The sequence below is a fragment of the Eubalaena glacialis genome, chromosome 5, assembly GCF_028564815.1.
Source record: "Eubalaena glacialis isolate mEubGla1 chromosome 5, mEubGla1.1.hap2.+ XY, whole genome shotgun sequence".
Classification (NCBI taxonomy): domain Eukaryota; kingdom Metazoa; phylum Chordata; class Mammalia; order Artiodactyla; family Balaenidae; genus Eubalaena; species Eubalaena glacialis.
This window is the reverse complement of record NC_083720.1, coordinates 22775891-22797420: the sequence shown is the minus strand read 5'-3', so window position 1 is coordinate 22797420 and position 21530 is coordinate 22775891. Positions and strand designations below refer to the sequence as shown.

Here is a 21530-nt window from a genome sequence, read left to right as displayed (position 1 = left end):
GGGTGAGTGATTGGGACACCTTTAAGAACGCATTGGAGATTTGAAATAGCTCCTAAAGGATCAATAAGAGAGAATTGGAAAAAAGAAAAAGAAAGGATAATCTCTTTTCCCTCCATTTCAGGCTGGCTAACAGTTGGACCAACTCTTACAAATAGCAACTACAATGCAGAAACATATGCATCCTACTTCAGTACCCCGAATTCCTACTTGACTGGATGTACAGAAGAAATTGAGAGACTTCGACCAAAATCACCTCCTCCCAAATCTAAATCTGATCGGGGAGGTGGAGCTCCCAGAGGAGGAGGAAGAGGTGGGACTTCTGCTGGCCGTGGGCGAGAAAGAAATCGATCTAACTTCCGAGGAGAAAGAGGTGGTTTCAGGGGGGGCCGTGGAGGAGCACACAGAGGTGGCTTTCCACCTCGATAGTTTTTAGGACAGTGATCCTATTAATGCCCCTTTACCTTCTTTCTGATAGTTTGAATTTCAACTGGGAGACATTGTTTAGAACTCTGTTCCAACTTGCACTTTGCTTTAGTTTCTCCAAGCTGCAGGAATATTTTAGCCAACCTCCCTTGTAGTTGTCACTGTCTGGTTTTGTCCAGAATAAATGAGTCATCCTGTCTTTTGTCATGTGCATGTAACCGAACAGAATGGAACAACACAAATACTTTCAGAGACGGAATTTATTCTGATAGATTTCAATTAATTACAAAGGCTTTTGCTTTTTAGAAGTAAAATGAGCAGTGAAAAAGTCCCAATCTGGAGTATCATACTAGCGCTGACAGTAGTTGATAATGGGCATCCTGCCACTGCTGTCACAGCAAATGGGAAGCTGTTTGACAGCCTTGATGGAATGGAGTTGGGACAGATGGTAAACTTCTCTTAGGCTTTTAATATTTTCTTGTTGAAACAATAAAAAGAGACTTCTTTTTTCTTTCTTTATGAAAAATCTTAAACTCATATAATTTGACCACAGAAGAAATTGAGAGACTTGGAACAAAATCACGTCCTCCCAAATCTAAATCTGATTGGGGAGGTGGAGCTCCCAGGGGTGGGAAGGGAAGAGGTAGAACCTAGTAGGCAGACTTTACAAAGAGAAAAAAAAATACTCATTATAATCTCAGTTGTGCAGCTACTGATGACTGTTAACAATACTTCCTAAAAAACAAACATGACAAGTATCCATGTGCTAGAATTTTGGTATGGACTTGATCTTGGATTGACTTTCAAAGCAGTTTCATATTCCTTAACAAAATAAAAGAATTGGATGCAACAGAGACACCTGGTTATCAGGTACTTGGTTTAAACATTTTGGGGAATAAAGTACTTGGTGATGAGGAAATGACATGCATCTTTAAACTTGTTATGGAGAACACTTAATGTAAAACCAATTACAGAAGACCCTCAACTTAAGAAGAGAGCTTGGAAAATGGAACTGCAGTTGCCTTTTAAGGGACTGGTTTCCCAGATCAGTTAGTTGTGTGAGACTTTATGTTGTCATTTCTCTTTCTGTACTGTAACCCATGTTTTAAATGAATTTGCTGAATGAAATAATGCCATTATTGTTCTTGATAAATCTATTTTTTATTTTGTGTATGATTTTTCTAATGAAACTTTAAACCTTTGAAATTTGGGAGTCTCTTTTCTGTGAGTGGAATTGTCGTTGTTACCAAATGAAAAAGGACTGACCTAAGATGAGACTATTCTCTTGGTCTGTGAGTAGCTGTTCTGTGCTTTTCATTGGCTCATAAAATGAGGTTTTGTTATATCCACTAAAGACTCAGTTTGAAGATAGGGACTGAATTACAGAAATAGGCTTGAGATCCTTAAAAGCCTGTTGAATTTAACTTGTTCAACCTGTTACTGCTTTCTAGTACAGATAGCATTTGACTAACGCTTTTCTTGATGTAGATATGATGTGGAACTGTTGGTTAGAATTTTTACTGAAATGATGGTACATTTTCAACTTTAGTAATTAAAACTTACCTAGAGATAGAACTGTATTTGTCAGAGTTGACCTGGGAATGAAGAAGACAGAGATGCTGGTCTTGAGGCTGAACCAAGATGGCGGAGAAGAAGGACGTGCTTTCACTCCCTCTTGTGAGAACACCAGAATCACAACTAGCTGCTGGACAATCATTGACAGGAAGACACTGGAACTCACCAAAAAAGATATCCCACATCCAAAGACAAAGGAGAAGCCACAGTGAGACGGTAGGAGGGGTGCAGTCACAGCAAAATCAAATCCCATAACTGCTGGGTGGGTGACACAGACTGGAGAACACTTATACCACAGAAGTCCACCCACTGGAGTGAAGGTTCTGAGCCCCACGTCAGGCTTCCCAACCTGGGGGTCCGGCAACAGGAGGAGGAATTCCTAGAGAATCAGACTTGGAAGGCTAGCGGGATTTGATTGCAGGACTTTGACAGGACTGGGGGAAACAGAGACTCCACTCTGGGAGGGCACACACAAAGTAGTGTGTGCATCAGGACCCAGGGGAAGGAGCAGTGACCCCATAGGAGACTGAACCAGACCTACCTGCTAGTGTTGGAGGGTCTCCTGCAGAGGCGGGGGTTGGCTCTCTTTCACTGTGGGGACAAGGACACTGGCAACAGAAGTTCTGGGAAGTACTCCTTGGTGTGAGCCCTCCCAGAGTCCGCCATTAGCCCCACCAAAGAGCTGGGTAGGATCCAGTGTTGGGTCACCTCAGGCCAAACAACCAACAGGGAGGGAACCCAGCCCCACCCGTCAGCAAACAAGCAGATTAAAGTTTTACTGAGGTCTGCCCACCAGAGCAACACCCAGCTCTACCCACGACCAGTTTCTCCCATCAGGAAACCTGCACAAGCCTCTTAGATAGCTTCATCCACCAGAGGACAGACAGCAGAAGGAAGAAGAACTGCAGTCCTGCAGCCTGTGGAACAAAAACCACATTCACAGAAAGACAAGATGAAAAGGCAGAGGGCTATGTACCAGATGAAGGAACAAGATAAAACCTCAGAAAAACAATTAAATGAAGTAGAGATAGGCAACCTTCCAGAAAAAGAATTCAGAATAATGATAGTGAAGATGATCCAGGACCTCGGAAAAACAATGGAGGCAAAGATGGAGAAGATGCAAGAAGTGTTTAACAAAGACCTAGAAGAATTAAAGAACAAACAAACAGAGATGAACAATACAGTAACTGAAATGAAAACTACACTAGAAAAAATCAATAGCAGAATAACTGAGGCAGAAGAATGGATAAGTTACCTGGAAGACAGAATGGTGGAATTCACTGCTGCAGAACAGAATAAAGAAAAAAGAATGAAAAGAAATGAAGACAGCCTGAGACCTCTGGGACAACATTAAACAAAACAACATTCGCATTATTGGGGTCCCAGAAGGAGAAGAGACAGAGAAAGGACCCGAGAAAATATTTGAAGAGACTATAGTCGAAAAGTTCCCTAACATGGGAAAGGAAATAGCCACCCAAGTCCAGGAAGCACAGCAAGTCCCATACAGGATAAACCCAAGGAGAAACATGCTGAGACACAATAATCAAATTGGCAAAAATTAAAGACAAAATTATTGAAAGCAGCAAGGGAAAAACGACAAATAACATACAAGGGAACTCCCATAAGGTTAACAGCTGATTTCTCAGCAGAAACTCTAAAAGCCAGAAGGGAGTGGCATGATATACTTAAAGTGATGAAAGGGAAGAACCTACAACCAAGATTACTCTACCTGGCAAGGATCTCATTCAGGTTCGATGGAGAAATCAAAAACTTTACAGACAAGCAAAAGCTAAGAGAATTCAGCACCACCAAACCAGCTCTACAGCAAATGCTAAAGGAACTTCTCTAAGTGGGAAACACAAGAGAAGAAAAGGACCTGCAAAAACAAACCCAAAACAAGAAAATGGTCATAGGAACATACGTATCGATAATTACCTTAAAGGTGAATGGATTAAATGCTCCAACCAAACGACACAGGCTTGCTGAATGGATACAAAAACAAGACCCATATATATGCTGTCTACAAGAGACCCACTTCAGACCTACGGACACATACAGACTGAAAGTGAGGGGATGGAAAAAGATATTCCATGCAAATGGAAATCAAAAGAAAGCTGGAGTAGCAGTACTCATATCAGATAAAATAGACTTTAAAATAAAGAATGTTACAATAGACAAGGAAGGACACTACATAATGATCAAGGGATCAATCCAAGAAGACGATATAGCAATTATAAATATATATGCACCCAACATAGGAGCACCTCAATACATACGGCAATTGCTAACAGCTGTAAAAGAGGGAATCGACAGTAACACAATAATAGTGGGGGACTTTAACACCTCACTTACACCAATGGACAGATCATCCAAAATGAAAATAAATAAGGAAACAGAAGCTTTAAATGACACAATAGACCAGATAGATTTAATTGATATTTATAGGACATTCCATCCAAAAACAGCAGATTACACTTTCTTCTCAAGTGCGCACGGAACATTCTCTAGGATAGATGACATCTTGGGTCACCAAATCAAGCCTCAGTAAATTTAAGAAAATTGAAATCATATCAAGCATCTTTTCTGACCACAATGCTATGAGATTAGAAATGAATTACAGGGGAAAAAATAAAAAGCACAAACACATGGAGGGTAAACAATACATTACTAAATAAGCAAGAGATCACTGAAGAAATCAAAGAGGAAATCAAAAAATACCTAGAGACAAATGACAATGAAAACACGACAATCCAAAACCTATGGGATGCAGCAAAAGCAGGTCTAAGAGGGAACTTTATAGCTATACAAGCCTACCTCAAGAAACAAGAAAAATCTCAATAATCTAAGCTTACACCTAAAGGAACTAGAGAAAGAAGAACAAACAAAACCCGAAGTTAGCAGAAGGAAAGAAATCATCAAGATCAGAAATAAATGAAATAGAAACAAAGAAAACAATAGCAAAGATAAATAAAACTAAAAGCTGGTTCTTTGAGAAGATAAACAAAATTGATAAACCATTAGCCAGACTCATCAAGAAAAAGAGGGAGAGGACTCAAATCAATAAAATTAGAAATGAAAAAGGAGAAGTTACCACAGACACCACAGAAATACAAAGCATCCTAAGAGACTACTACAAGCAACTCTGTGCCAGTAAAATGGACAACCTGGAAGAAATGGACAAATTCTTAGAAAGGTATAACCTTCCAAGACTGAACCAGGAAGAAATAGAAAATATGAACAGACCAGTCACAAGTAATGAAATTGAAACTGTGATTAAAAATCTTCCAACAGACAAAAGTCCAGGACCAGATGGCTTCACAGGTGAATTCTATCAAACATTTAGAGAACAGCTAACACCCATCCTTCTCAAACTCTTCCAAAAAATTGCAGAGGAAGCAACACTCCCAAACTCATTCTATGAGGCCACCATCACCCTGATACCAAAACCAGACAAAGATACTACAAAAAAGGAAAATTACAGACCAATATCTCTGATGAATATAGATGCAAAAATCCTCAACAAAATACTAGCAAACAGAATCCAACAACACATTGAAAGGATCATACACCACGATCAAGTGGGATTTATCCCAGGGATGCAAGGATTCTTCAATATATGCAAATCAATCAATGTGACACACCATATTAACAAATTGAAGAATAAAAACCATATGATCATCTCAATAGATGCAGAAAAAGCTTTTGACAAAATTCAACACCCATTTATGATAAAAACGCTCCAGAAATTGGGCATAGAGGGAACCTACCTCAACATAATAAAGACCATATACAACAAACCCACAGCAAACATCATTCTCAATGGTGAAAAACTGAAAGCATTTCCTCTAAGATCAGGAACAAGGCAAGGATATCCACTCTCACCACTATTATTCAACATAGTTTTGGAAGTCCTAGCCACAGCAATCATAGAAGAAAAAGAAATAAAAGGAATATAAATTGGAGAAGAAGAAGTAGAACTGTCACTGTTTACAAATGACATGATGCTATACATAGAGAATCCTAAAAATGCCACCAGAAAACTACTAGAGCTAATCAATGAATTTGGTAAAGTTGCAGGATACAAAATTAATGCACAGAAGCCTCTTGCATTCCTATACACTAATGATGAAATATCTGAAAGAGAAATTAAGGAAACACTCCCATTTACCATTGCAACAAAAAGAATAAAATACCTAGGAATAAACCTACCTAGGGAGACAAAAGACCTGTATGCAGAAAACTACAAGACACTGATGAAAGAAATTAAAGATGATACCAACAGATGGAGAGATATACCATGTTCTTGGATTTGAAAAATCAATATTGTGAAAATGACTATACTACCCAAAGCAATCTACAGATTCAATGCAATCCCTATCAAATTACCAATGGCATTTTTTACGGAACTAGAACAAAAAATCTTAAAATTTGTATGGAGACACAAAAGACCCTGAATAGTGGAAGCAGTCTTGAGGGCAAACAATGGAGCTGGAGGAATTAGACTCCCTTACTTCAGACTATACTACAAAGCTACAGTAATCAAGACAATATGGTACTGGCACAAAACAGAAACATAGATCAATGGAACAAGATAGAAAGCCCAGAGGTAAACCCATGCACCTATGGTCAAGTAATCTATGACAAAGGAGGTGAGGATATACAATGGAGAAAAGACAGTCTCTTCAATAAGTGGTGCTGGGAAAACTGGGCAGCTACATGTAAAAGAATGAAATTAGAACACTCCCTAACACCATACACAAAAATAAACTCAAAATGGATTAGAGACCTAAATGTAAGACCGAACACTATAAAACTCTTAGAGGAAAACATAGGAAGAACACTCTTTGACATAAATCACAGCAAGATCTTTTTTGACCGACCTCTGAGAGAAATGGAAATAGAAACAAAAGTAAACAAGTGGGACCTAATGAAACTTAAAAGCTTTTGCACAGGAAAGGAAACCATAAACAAGACGAAAAGACAACCCTCACAATGGGAGAAAATATTTGCAAACGAATCAACGGACAAAGGATTCATCTCCAAAATATATAAACAGCTCATGCAGGTTGATATTAAAAAAACAAACAACCCAAACCAAAAATGGGCAGAAGACCTAAATAGACATTTCTCCAAAGAAGACATACAGATGGCCAAGAAGCACATGAAAAGCTGCACAACATCACTAGTTATTAGAGAAATGCAAACAAAAACTACAATGAGGTATCACCTCACACCAGTTAGGATGGGCATCATCAGAAAATCTACAAACAACAAATGCTGGAGAGGGTGTGGAGAAAAGGGAACCCTCTTGCACTGTTGGTGGGAATGTAAACTGATACAACCACTATGGAGAACAGTATCGAGGTTCCTTAAAAAACTAAAAATAGAATTACCATATGATCCAGCAATCCCACTACTGGGCATATACCCAGAGAAATCCACAATTCAAACAGACACATGCACCCCAATGTTCATTGAAGCACTATTTACAATAGCCAGGTCATGGAAGCAACCTAAATGCCCATCGACAGACGAATGGATAAAGAAGTTGTGGTATATATATGCATTGGAATATTACTCAGCCGTAAAAAGGAATGAAATTGGGTCATTTGTTGAGACGTGGATGGATCTAGAGACTGTCATACAGAGTGAAGTAAGTCAGAAAGAGAAAAACAAATATCGTATATTAACACACATATGTGGAACCTAGAAAAATGGTACAGATGAACTGGTTTTCAGGGCAGAAATTGAGAGACAGGTGTAGAGAACAAACGTGTGGACACCAAGGGGGGAACGCCGCTGCGGGGTGGTGGTGGTGGTGTGATGAATTGGGAGATTGGGATTGACATGTATACACTGATGTGTATAAAATTGATGACTAATAAGAACCTGCTGTATAAAAAAAAAAAAAAAAAGATGCTCCAGTTGCCCAGTGTAGGTCCTTAGAAATACCAGCTAGGGAGTGACTCTGTTCTTTAAACAGGACTCTAGTTTGGTCCATGCCCTGGGCCTAGCCAAGGGACAGCAGCATTTCTGGTGCTTAGCTGGTCTAGTCATCTGTGAGATCTGTATCATAATGTCATCTTACTTAGAGTTAGGAATGGCTTTTTTGTAGATTGAAAGTTAAAAGGAGCCACAACCCACCATATTTAGAATAGAGCAAATAAGAAAAGAGTAGGTGTTAGGAAAAAAAAGCAAGGCTTAGAATTTCCCTTTGACAATGTAATGGGCATTTTTATAACGGGATGGAATTTACCTACTAGTTTTGCTACCCTTCACTTTCAGTAAAGGTTGGGGTATCAGTTTTACAATAGATCTTCATTCATTGAAGAAAAGTTTCCAATGAAAACTCAGTTACTCTGACCTCTTCTGACTTTTGGTCATCTATTTATATTGATCATTTTTATACGTCACAGAATCATCTAGGGATCACCAAAAATGATTTTTAGTTGCTTTATTTACTAATTCCTTATGGAGGATTGAAACCAGTAACTCTGTAATAACCCTAAACTTTTTTAGTTTAAAAATTTTAAGATCAGCATTCCTAGTATTATACATAATTACAGTTCTAGGTATTCTAAGCCAAATGTTGATGTTTATTTTCATTGGCAACAGTTTTCCCTGTTACCTGTCTCCTTTCAGAGGATGGAGATTAGGAGGCCCAAAGTACTTTTCGACTTTTCCTCACTGTGTAGAATAGAAAAGGGGAGCAGGTTGATGATGTCAGATACGATAGAGTTCGTGGTGGGGAATATCATACCCAAATACTACTGCACCAGATTAGACCAAGGAATTGTAGAGATGTCAGTCAAAGTGTGGAATGAGACAGCACAGTGCAAGAGGTGTCAAGCTGGGGAGCAGGGGATCAAGTCTGGCTTGGCAGCCAGGTCACATATCCAGAGTTGGAGTGGATCAGTACTGTACCAGCAGTATACTGCTGATACTTTGGTAAGTAGAAGAGCCACCTATGAGTGCTTAGCTCATAAATGTGGAAACTTAAACTGTCAATACATGTCTCTCTTATTCGAAAACCGAGTAAGCATTATGCCATAGTTTCATTTTAAGTTGACGGAGTCGTAATGGTAGGATGCTTGGGAGTTTGAGTGTGCTGTTGATAGCTGAGAGTCTTGTGTCATGGCTGTTACTAGGAATGATTCTTTTTCATGTCTCTTAAAATACTTTCTACCCATCTTAACTGCTAAATTACAATGTTCTGATTAGTTACAGCAGCTTATTTTAAAACCCATACTATTTTCATCCTGAATTTGAGAACATAAGATTTGGTCTTTGAAGTATAGTTCCAGATTTACCGATTTAATATAATTTTTATTAACTTGACAAAATGATGGCCCAGTTGGGATTCATTCTGAATAGTAGTCCTTGATCTGAAAGTATTTCATATTTTTGTGAGCTATTGAAAACGTAAGACTTTGCTTATAAGAAAGGCCTTTCTTAGAACAGTCCTGAATCTTGGAGTCCATGTAGGACTTTGAGCATTATCCTGTCTTTGATGTTTAGTGATAGGGATTGAATTGCCCAGCTTGGGTCTCAAGTATATGCCATCAGTTTTGAAGCTATAAATCTAGGACTCACCAGAATGTTAGACCATTAATCCAGCAAATTGAGCCCATCGAAGACTCCATTTCTGAAAAAGTCACATTGCTTCTGCTCTCAGGGTCCCCAGTCAGTTACTCAAATATAAACATTACTAGCTACAATGCACAGAGAAAATACTACCTCATTTAATCTAGATGTTCATTTACAGTAAGCCCTTTTTCTAGAATTGGGCCAAATGTCAAAATGATCAGTTTAAGTATGTGCTACAGTTCTTGCCTCTAACTGGAGGTGCTAATAAACAGTGAAATCAGATAAGGTAGGTTTTTTCCAAAAATACTTCTAAAAAATTGAAATCAAAGTCGATGTAAAACACATATAGGAACTAAGCATGTAATATAAATCAGTGAAGCAAGCCATGAGTTTGTTTTATAGTGGAATAATTCTTTTTTAGACACATTTTATTTGCATACTTAATGTGGGAATATTTACTTACACTCATTTACTTTCTCCCTTTTGTCTGTGCTGTTTTCCCACATTGGTGGGTTTTCTCAGCTCCTCTAAGAAAAGCGGAGCAGCACAGAGCCCCTTAATAAATAGCCACTGACTTGATCTCAGGGCCATGGAGACCTGAGAGAGAGATGGGGAGAGAGCTCATGCCCTAGGTAAGGCGGACATCACTACTCAGCTCCAACTAATTGTCACCACAGAGGGAAGACGGTAAGTCTGAAATGTTCATGTGAAATCTCCCTAGATGTTGGAATTAAAATAGTTTGGTGTCCTTTGCTTATATTTTCCTTTCATAGAACTAAAATTTTAAAAAATTAATTTGGCTAGCTAAATACTGCATGCATATTTTAAATTCAGGCTTCTAAATACTGTGTGACCAAATTTACTTGAAGAAAAAAATTTACTTGAAGAAAAAAATTTACTTGATTAGGACAGAAACCATCACCTTTGAAAACAAGTTATGTAGTTGGTACACTTTGGAACACACAAATAAGTGCAGACATGGACTAATACTTTAAAGTTGAATACAGTGATGTTACTGTAGCCATTCATGCATCTGTCCAGTGGAGAAAATGTGGAGGTATAGGCCTGTGTTGTCACACCTTTTACAGAATTCCACATCTGCACAAGTTTTTAGTTTATAATTACAGTTGTTAATATCATAAAAGAATACATCATTATTCTACCTTTTTTGCATTTTTTTTTTGTTTTCTTTGTCTCTTTAAAGCAGAGGACAAAACGTCAAACACAGTTTTGTTCAGAGATGCCCAGTTTAGTAGTTTATGCTGGTTAAATTTCCAAGGTAATTGCTTAAATGTCTTACAGAATTTGCCGTCATTTTATAGGTTTATGCTTTTCAAGACAACTGGGTAGGTACATACTTTCATATTAAGTAAAGGATTGGTTTTTGATGTAATCATGTTGACTGTGATTCAGATAAGCTGCATAGGTGGAGGGGTTATTTGGCCTTGTCCAAAAAGCAAGGCATATATGCATGGTAAATAGGAGCTCAAGATTATAGCTTACTTTTCTACTGCTATGTCTTATTGAAATAAAAATGTTAAAGCATATAAGCATGATTAAGAATATTGTATTTATAAAAATAATTCCAAAGCAAAATTTAAGAAAATATAAGCACATGTAAGCTTGTCAGCCAACTGACTCCCTAAATTTTAAATCCCACCCACCTGCTTGAGATGATACTGACAGGAGGTTGGGTCAGAATGGCATTAGAACCTCTTTGGGGAACATTCCCAGTTCTGATTGCTTTCGAGTGATTGCTTCTTAAGTGAAAGATTCCCATTCCGTCGGATACCTGTCTTTGCCTACTCCTTTAGTTCTGAGTTAGTAACCCTGCTGCTCATGCTCTTAGCAGTTGGTCTTCGTCATTGACTTTATAAAGGCAGCGGGATGCTTTCTCAGCGTCTACTGTGTGGCACATAGTAAGTGCTCAATAAACAAATAATCCTTTACTCTTTGCTTGACTAATATTGGAAGTAATTCCCAGAGGATTTTTTAATAACCTTCTCTTTTCACTTCTTTTCCCTTCTGTTGTTACTTTCTTGCTGCATAAGAGGAATGTGTTTCTCTAGTAAGGATTTTTTTTCTCTCAAATAACAGAATATCATCTTTGAGGCTGAGGAAACAAAGTAATTTCCACTGATTTACTACTTATCAGTGGACTTACAGCATCAATTTACTTTGGTCTGACTTTAAAGGCATCAGACTCTTTCCCCAGGACACAAAGTTTTAAAATACTTGTGCCAGATGCAACCTATTAAAAAAGTAAAGCCAATTATTTAACCACATCTACATCAGCTTGTTAATAATAGCTTAAGTGAAAAGTTGGACTGCATGCCTCCTATTTGTAGTAGCGGACCCGAGGGAGAGTAGATCACCTGACAGTGAGCAGAGGGCAGGATGGTTGAGGACGGGCACAGGGCGGCTCCCAGGAGTCCTGGGAAACTGCTGCTGGTCGGTGATATTGCCTCCGGGAGAGGTGACCTCACCGGGAGGCAGCTGAGGTGTGCACGTAGGAAAGTGTCGTCCCCAGGCTACACATTCACTTCCCCAAAACACAACGTGGAAGCAGAGGAGCCCTGGACTTCAGGAGACTGTGGGGCTTTGACACTAGTCATCAGTATGGACCAAAGATAGGAAATCTTACCTGCCAGTCCTATGAAAGAGAGATTCTGATTCAATTAGGTTGATTTTTTTTTTAATATTTATTTATTTATTTATTTTTGGCTGCGTTGGGTCTTCGTTGCTGCACGCGGGCTTCCTCTAGTTGCGGAGAGCGGGGGCTACTCTTCGTTGCAGTGCGCGGGCTTATCATTGCGGTGGCTTCTCTTGTTGTAGAGCATGGGCTCTAGGCACACGGGCTTCAGGAGTTGTGGCTCGCGGGCTCTAGAGCACAGGCTCGGTAGTTGTGGTGCACGGGCTTAGTTGCTCCACGGCATGTGGGATCTTCCCTGACCAGGGATCAAACCTGTGTCCCCTGCATTGGCAGGCAGATTCTTATCCACTACACCACCAGGGAAGCCCCAATTAGGTTGATTTTTAAAACATGACTTTTTTTTGTACACTAAAGTTTACTGCTGCAAATTTATATCAGTATGCTGAATCTGATTTCCCCGAATTTATAAATATAATAGCCTTTTTGCCAAATAGGCATATTAAGTCCCTAAAACACTGATTGGGTAACATTACTCTAAATCCCATGGGGTATCCTAAAACTATTTTTCAAACATTAATATGTTTTCAAAGAAACAGTTTTTCATGGACCCAAAGGATACCTCAGTTTGAAAAATACTGACTTCAAAGTCTTATTCTGTGAAAGGTCTTAAAATTGAAAATTCTTATTGTAAAAGAGCTGTGTGTTTATAACTGGTAACAATTTTTTTAAATGTCATGAAAATAAAAAGTACACCCTAGAAATTCTTGCACAACTCATACTAGTGGGATTGGATCTGCAGTCACTATTATAATGATAGTTTCCTAAACTAGACACTAGTCATTTTGCTTCCCAAATTGACTTTGTTCTTTATGTGATTTAAAACTGGATTTTCTTGTATTAAGTTGGGATGACAATGGCTCTGGAAATTATGTTCATGAGGACATACTTTGGGATGGGAGAGTTTGGCCTGGACAAGGGACATGATAGGGATATGTGATAGCCTTTGAACTACCTGAAAACTGCCATCAAGTGGAAGAAGAATTCACCTGTGCCCTCAAAAGACAGTTTGCACAAAAAGGGGAAATTTCAGTAAAACGGTCTGCTAAATATGATTTTCTAACAGAACTGTTCATAAATGGCTGCTTGGGAAGGAGTAAGCTTCTCATCACTTTTTTTTCAAGCAGAGGCCAGAAAGCATCTGTTAGAGATGATGACTAGGGGATTTCTCTTGTCTTTTCAATTAAGATTTTTTTTCCTTTTTATCCAGGTTATTCAGTATTACATCTTATGTTTTCAGCAATTATAAATCACATAGTTAATTCTCCCCAAAGAATTGTCTTCTCTGGAAGATTACAAACTAACCTTTTTGGAAGCTTTCAGACACTATAGTGTGTAATGCCTCCTAGAGGAGCTGAAGTTCAATTTCAGATTATCTTTGAACATGATCTAAATTTTGATCCTTACTCTTCATTATTATATTAATAGAGAACCATGTTTCCATCTGACAACATTACGAAAAAGACTAATATACTGTTCCTAATTCTCAACCTACTGTCATTAGGTTAGATTTCTAGGAAGTGAAATCTCTGAAACCATCTTTTAACTGGACCCTTCTATAGCATTTAAAGAGGCTTGGTTTTAAGGATATAAATTAAGATTCTCATGGCATGTAGGAGTCCGATTAGTCCTACTTTTCATGATCCTTAGCAAGTTTAATTTAAAAACCTAATAAAATAATAATGGCAATGAACTGTGATGCCTGGGTGCCACACTGTGCCAGGGACTGTTCTAAACGTTTTACACTTATTAACCTTGAAACAACCGAGTAGGAAACCGAGGCACAGAAAGGTTTCTAATTAACCTGTATCACACAGCTGTGTGGTAGAGCTGGTATAGAAATCTATGTGGTTGGTTCTGGAGCCCATGCTCTTAGCCATTATGTTCTACTGCCTCTCAAGGTTTGGGGGAAGGGGTGACTATTTCAGAACACCATGGGTCAGCACTCACACCATTTTTGGCAAGTGGTCATTCAGGATTCACTGGAGCAGTTCCATTGTATATTGGGTTCTTCTACCATTGAAATCGAATCTCTCCATTTGTACTCTGTATTATATTCCCTTCTGTCCTCCAAGTCTTGCTCTTCTAAGGGTTTTGTTTGTTTGATTGGTTTTGGTTTTTTTGTTTTTTTCTGTTTTCAATCTTCAACATTCTTTAGAGTTGAAGAATGAAATAGTACTGCCACTATTTTTTTTTTCCAGCATAATACTGGACTCTCCACCAGCATTTAAATGTCAAATCATCCCTGCCCGTCCTAAACAACAAAATCCTCCCTTCTGTCTGTGACTCTCTCTCATCCCCTTCTTGAGTTGCCTCCATTCTGCCCCCCATTTCTCAAGCTATTCCAATCTAGCATTTAAGCTCGTTGACCCAGTAAAACTGCTCTCACCAGTTCCCCATGGCCTTTTTACTAATTTCAACATGTTTTAGTCTTCTTAGCTTGCCTTTGGGAAGCCTGCAACTTGGCTGCCCACTCTCTCTGCACTGCTCTTTTCCCTTGGCTTTGTGACATCCTCTCGCCACGTTTTCCTTCTTACTTCTCTGGCCCTTCCTCCCCAGTCTCTTCAGGTTTTTATTTTCCTCTGTCAAGGATTTGCTGTGCTCTCACTACAGGATTGCCCTGTTTTTTTCCATCCATTTGTGTAGCTTTTTTTCCCCTCTGTATGTAGGTGGCTTGCAAATTTCCAGCCCAGAGTTCTCTCCTGAGCCTCAGACCCCATATATTTAGGTGCTATTGTTGATCTCACTTGCATAGCTTACAAGGGACCTCAGCATGTACAGATGTGAACTACTGCCCCTTAACCCTTACACACAGAGAGACACACACACATATGCGCAATCTGCTTCAACTCCTCTGTTTCCTTTCTTAGGGAATGGTCTCACTGTCTACCCAGCTGCCCAAAGCAGAAATCATTTTCAGACGCTTCCTTTTCCCTCACTGACTCCAATTCCTCCCTGTCCCCCTCTGTCAAGTACCCTTATTTTAGTTCAGGCCACCACATGTGTCCTCAATGGGCTACTCTGAGAGCTGCCTAAATGGTCTCTCTGCTTCTAGTTCTGCCACCTTACACCCCCAAAGTGATCTTCCTAGAGCGTGATCTTGTCACTCTTGCTGAAGTCACTGAATGTCTACAGTTTGCCTTTAGGCTTAAGTCCAAACTCCCCCTTGACTAGGACTCAGTTTTATCTTTTGCCACTTTTTTCTCCTTAGTAAGTTCCAGTCAACTTTAAACTTAAAATCCTTTAAGTTTATTGAAAGGGTAATATATGCCCTCTCTCACTCTGGGCCTTCATGCATATTTTTCCCTCTTCTGGAATATTTACCAATACTCCCGATGACCTGGCTAATGTCTACTGAATTTTCCAGGTCCCAGCTTCAATGTAACTACTGTGAAATCTTTACTGACTACACCCTGCCCCCTAGCTAGACTAGGTCAGATATCCCTAGTATATAAGCTATATATATATTTGCATATCAGGAATACATATACATACAATATATGTATAGCATGTCGTGGCATTTATGAAACTTTAATTGTAGAGATGGCAGGGATTTGGTTTGTGCTGCTTACTGTTGTCTGTCTCCCAGTAGAGGGCATAGTGCCTGGCACATAGCAGGTGTGAAATAAATATTTGTTAAGTGAGAACATACTGCCTCTTTGAACAGCACGTTCTTTGAGCACCTAATTACTTAGGAGGTTCTTCTTTCAGTTGAGCAGCACCTTGTCACTTCTACTTATTGGTTCTATTTCTGTACCCTTGGGAACACACAGGGCAATCATTAGACTATCTTTTTTTTTTTTAAAGTTGCACCCCACTTATAGTTATTATGAAATATTGGCTATATTCCCTGTGTTGTACAGTATATCCTTGTAGTTTATTTTATGTAGTAGTTTGTACCTCTTAATGCCCTACCCCTACCTTGCTCTCCCCCTGTTCCCTTGACCCACTGGTAACCACTAGTTTGTTCTCTATATCTGTGAGTCTGTTTCTTTTTTGTTATATTCACTAGTTTGTTTTAATTTTTAGATTCTACATGTAAGTGATAACATACAGTGTTTATCTTCTCTGACTTATTTCACTAAGCATAATACCTTCCAAGTCCATCTATGTTGTTGCAAACGGCAAAATTTCATTTTCTTTTTATTGCTGAGTAGTATTTCATCGTATATATATTCCACATCTTTACCTATTCATCTGTTGATGGACACTTAGGTTGCTTCCTTATCTTGGCTGTTGTAAATAATGCTGCTGTGTACATTGGGGTGCATGTATCTTTTCAACTTAGTGTTTTTGTTTTTTCCAGATATGTACCCAGGAGTGGAATTGCTGGGTCATATGGTAGTTCTATTTTTAGTTTTAGTGTTCCACATTGGTTGCACCAATTTACATTCCCACCAGCAGTGTACAAGGGTTCCCTTTTCTTCACATCCTCGCCAACATTTGTTGTGCTCTTTTCGATGCTAGCCATTCTTTTTTTTTTTTAATTTAATCTTTATTGGAGTATAATTGCTTCACAATACTGTGCTATTTTCTGTTGCACAACAAAGCAAATCAGCCATATGTATACATATGTCCCCATATCCCCTCCCTCTTGAGCCTCCGTCCCATCGTCCCTATCCCACCCCTCTAGGTCATTGCAAAGCACTGAGCTGATCTCCCTATGCTATGCTGCTGCTTCCCACCACCTAACTGTTTTACATTTGGTAGTGTATATATGTCGATGCTACTCTCACTTTGCCCAAGCTTCCCCCTCCCACCCCATGTCCTCAGGTCCATTCTCTATGTCTGCCTCTTTATTCCTGCCCAGCAACTAGGCTCATCAGTACCATTTTTTTTTTTTTTTTAGATTCCATATATATGTGTTAGCACACAGTATTTGTTTTTCTCTTTCTGACTTACTTCACTCTGTATGACAGACTCTAGGTCCATCCACCTCACTACAAATAACTCAATTTCGTTCCTTTTTATGGCTAATATTCCATTGTATATATGTGCCACATCTTCTTTATGCATTCATCTGTTGATGGACACTTAGGTTGCTTCCATGTCCTGGCTATTGTAAATAGTGCTGCAGTGAACATTGTGGTACATGACTCTTTTTGAATTATGGTTTTCTCAGGGTATATGCCCGGTAGTGGGATTGCTGGGTCGTATAGTAGCACTATTTTTATTTTTTTAAGGAACCTCCATACTGTTCTCCATAGTGGCTGTATCAATTTACATTCCCACCAACAGTGCAAGAGGGTTCCCTTTTCTCCACACCCTCTCTCTAGCATTTACTATTTGTAGATTTTTTGATAATGGCCATTCTGACTGGTGTGAGGTGATACCTCATTGTAGTTTTGATTTGCATTTCTCTAATAGTGATGTTGAACACCTTTTCATGTGCCTTTGGCCATCCGTATGTCTTCCTTGGTGAAATGTCTATTTAGGTCTTCCGCCCATTTTTTAACTGGATTGTTTGTTTTATTGATATTGAGCTGCATGAGCTGTTTGTATATTTTGGAGATTAATCCTTTGTCTGTTGTTTCATTTGCAAATATTTTCTCCCATTCTGAGGGTTGTCTTTTTGTCTTGTTTATGAGGCTAGCCATTCTAACAGGTGTGATATCTCATTGTGGTTTTTATTTGCATTTCTCTGATGATTAACGATGTTGAGCATCTTTTCATGTGCTTGTTGGCCATCTGTATGTCTTGGAAAAATGTCTATTCAGGTCTTCTGCCCATTTTTTTAGTTGTTTTTTTTAAAATTAATTTATTTTTATTTATTTATTTTTGGTTGCGTTGGGTCTTTGTTGCTGCGCACAGGCTTTCTCTAGTTGTGGCGAGCGGGGGCTACTCTTCGTTGCGGTGTGCAGCCTTCTCATCGTGGTGGCTTCTCTTGTTGTGGAGCACAGGCTCTAGGCGCGTGGGCTTCAGTAGTTGTGACACTCGGGCTCAGTAGTTGTGGCTCGCGGGCCCTAGAGTGCAGGCTCAGTAGTTGTGGCGCATGGGCTTAGTTGCTCCGCAGCATGTGGGATCTTCCCAGACCAGGGGTTGAACCCGTGTCTCCTGCATTGGCAGGCAGATTCGTAACCACTGTGCCACCAGGGAAGTCCTGGGTTGTTTGTTTTTTTGATGTTGTACGAGCTGTTTATACATTTTGTATGTTAATCCCTTATCAGTTATATCATTTGCAAATATTTTCTGCCGTTCAGTAGTTGTCTTTTCGTTTTGTTTATGGTTTCCTTTGCTGTGCAAAAGCTTTTAAATTTAATTAGGTCCCATTTGTTTTTTTGCTTTTATTTCCTTTACTTCGAGAGACAGATACAAAAATGTATTGCTACAATTTATGTCAGAAAGCATTCTGCCTGTGTTTTCTTCTAGGAGATTTATGGTTTCTGGTCTTACATTTAGCTGTTTAATACATTTTGAGTTTATTTTTGTATATGGTGTTAGAGAATGTTCTCATTTCATTTTTTTACATGTAGCTGTCCTGTTTTCCCAGCACCATTTATTGAAGAGATTGTCTTTTCCCCATTGTATATTTTTGCCTACTTTGTCATAGATTAATTGCATAAGTGTGTGGGTTTATTTCTGGGCTACTTTGTTCCATTGCTATGTGTCTGTTTTTGTGCCAGTACTCTACTGTTTTGACTACTTTAGCTTTGTAGTATAGTCTGAAGTCAGGGAGCATAATTCCTCCAGCTCTTTTCTTCTTTCTCAAGATTGTTTGGGCTCTTTGGAGTCTTCTGTGTTTCCATACAAATTTTAAAATTATTTGCTCTACTTCTGTGAAAAATACCCTTGGTATTTTGATAGGGATTACACTGAACCTGTAGATTGCCCCAGGTAGTATAGTCATTTTAACAATATTAATTCTTCCAATCCATGAACACAGTATATCTTTCCATCTGTTTGTGTTGTCCTTAATTTCTTTCGTCAGTGTCTTATAGATTTCCAAGTACATGTCTTAGGTAGGTTTATTCCTAGGTATTTTATTCTTTTTGATGCGATTGTAAATGGTATTATTTCCTTAATTTCTCTTTCTGTTTTTTGTTCGTATATAGAAATGCAACAGATTTCTCTATATTAATTTTGTACCCTCCAACTCTACTGAATTCATTGATGAGCTCTAGTAGTTTTTTGGTGACATCTTTAGGATTTTCTTCATATAGTGTGATATCTGCAAACAGTGACAATTTTACTGCTTCCTTTCCAATTTGGATTTCTTTTATTTCTTTTTCTTGTCTGATTGATGTGACTATGACTTCCAACACTGTTGAATGAAAGTGGTGAGAGTGGGCATCCAAGAGTTCCTGATCTTAGAGGAAACGCTTTCAGCTTTTCATTGTTGAGTATGATGTTAGCTGTGGGCTTGTCATATATGGCCTTTATTTTGTTGAGGTATGTTCCCTCTTTGCCCACTTTCTGGAGAGTTTTTATCATAAATGGATGTTGAATTTTGTCTAAAGCTTTTTCTGCATCTGTTGAGATGATCACGTGGTTTTTATTCTTCAATTTGTTAATGTGGAGTATCACACTGATTGATTTGTGGACATTGAAAAATCTTTGTATCCTTGGAATAAATCCCACTTGATCATGGTATATTATCCTTTTAATTTATTGTTGGATTTGGTTCGCCAATATTTTGTTGAGGATTTTTGCATCTATGTTCATCAGTGATATTGGCCTGTAATTTTTTTTTTTTTTGATATTTTTATCTGGTTTTGGTATCAGGGTGATGCTGGCCTCATAGAGGGAGTTTGGAAGTGTTCCTTCCTCTGCAATTTTTTGGAATAGTTTTAGAAGGATAGGTGTTAACTCTTATCTGAACGTTTGGTAGAATTCACCTGAGAAGTCATTTGGTCTTGGACTTTTCTTTGTTAGGAGTTGTCTTTTTTTTTTTAATATTACTGATTCAGTTTCATTACTGGTAATTGGTCTGTTCATGTTTTCTGTTTCTGCCTAGTTCAGCCTTGGGAGACTGTACTTTTTTAGGAATTTGTCCATTTCTTCTAAGTTGTCCATTGTATTGGCATATAGTTGTCCTTAGTAATCTCTTATGATCCTATGTATTTCTGTGGTGTTGGTTGTAACTAATTTTTTGTTTCTGATTTTATTGATTTTTTTCTTGATGAGTCTGAGAAAGATATTTCAATTTTTTTACCTTTTCCTAGCTCAGGTCTGGGTCACAAGGTGACTGACTGCAGAACCCCGGGGGCCCCGTGGCTAATGCTGGCTCACTGGTGAGTGGAGTCAGGGTCCAGGAGACCCCGTGCATTTGCCCACCCACTGGTGGGTAAAGCCAGGTCCTGGGGCTAGTGCTGGCCTACTGGCGGGCAGAAACAGGTCCTGGAGTCTGGATGCAGGGCCCAGGTGTCCCAGAGCTGGTGTCGGATGGCTGGTGGTTGGGGCTGGTTCCTGACACAGTTGGGTGTGGGGTCTGGGGGATCCTGAAGCTTCTGTTAGCTTGGTAGTGGGTGGCCCAGGTATGTAGAGCTGCGGTTTTCTTTTGGCTGGTGTCTGCCCTCTGGTGGGTAGGGCTGGGTCCTGGGGTCTCTGGCTGGAGAGCCCTGGGGGGTCCCAGGGCTATTGCCTGTGGTCTGCTGTGTAGGGCCGGGCCCTGAGCCCTCTGGTGGCAGGGCTTTGCACAGAGGGTCTTAAATCAGCCTGTCTCCCTGGGGGTGGGCCTGTGTTCCCATGCAGTTAGTTACTTGACCTGAGGCATCCCAGCACTGGCACCCACAGGCTGTTGAGTGGGGCAGGGCTGGGTCCTGAGGCTGATAAGCTAGAGGGATGGTTCCAAAATGGCGATTGCCAGCACCAGTGCCCACCTGGTAGAACAAGCTCCCCAAAATGACTGCCACCAGTGTGTGTCCCCAGGGGAGCTGCAGATGCCTCCTGCCTCTCTGGGAGACTTTTCAAGATCAGCAAGTAGGCCTAACCCAGGCTCCTATCAAATTACTGCTTCTGCCCTGGGTCCCAGAGCAGGTGAGGTTTTGTGTGCACTCTTAGAGAGTGGAGTTACTATTTCCCTCAGCCCTCTGGGACTCCTCAAAGCAAGCCCCACGGGCCTTCAAAGTCAAATGCTCTGGGGGCTCACCTTCCCAGTGCAGGACTCCTGGGCTGGGGAGCCCAACATGGGGCTCAGACCTCTCACTCCTTTGGGAGAAACTCTGCAATTGTAATTATTCTCCCATTTGTGGGTCTCCCACCTGGAGTTATGAGACTTGTTTGTATCATGACTCCA

General features: G+C 39.6%; 1 protein-coding gene across 3 annotated transcripts in view; it reads left to right on the top strand.

The window, feature by feature from the left end:
- METTL14 (methyltransferase 14, N6-adenosine-methyltransferase subunit) overlaps nucleotides 1-21530 on the top strand; it is a 55568-nt gene that overhangs the window by 30386 nt on the left and 3652 nt on the right. For 2 of the 3 annotated variants that reach the window (XR_009701082.1, XR_009701081.1), the window contains exons 11-12: nucleotides 122-310; nucleotides 10108-10272. Coding sequence is in view for 1 of the 3 variants with exons in the window: in XM_061192037.1 (XP_061048020.1) it covers nucleotides 122-426 (305 nt within the window). In the remaining 2 variants the exon portion in view is untranslated. Of the gene's footprint in view, nucleotides 1-121; nucleotides 1563-10107; nucleotides 10273-21530 lie in introns of those variants that run through there. The other variant, XM_061192037.1, reaches the window with a different exon arrangement.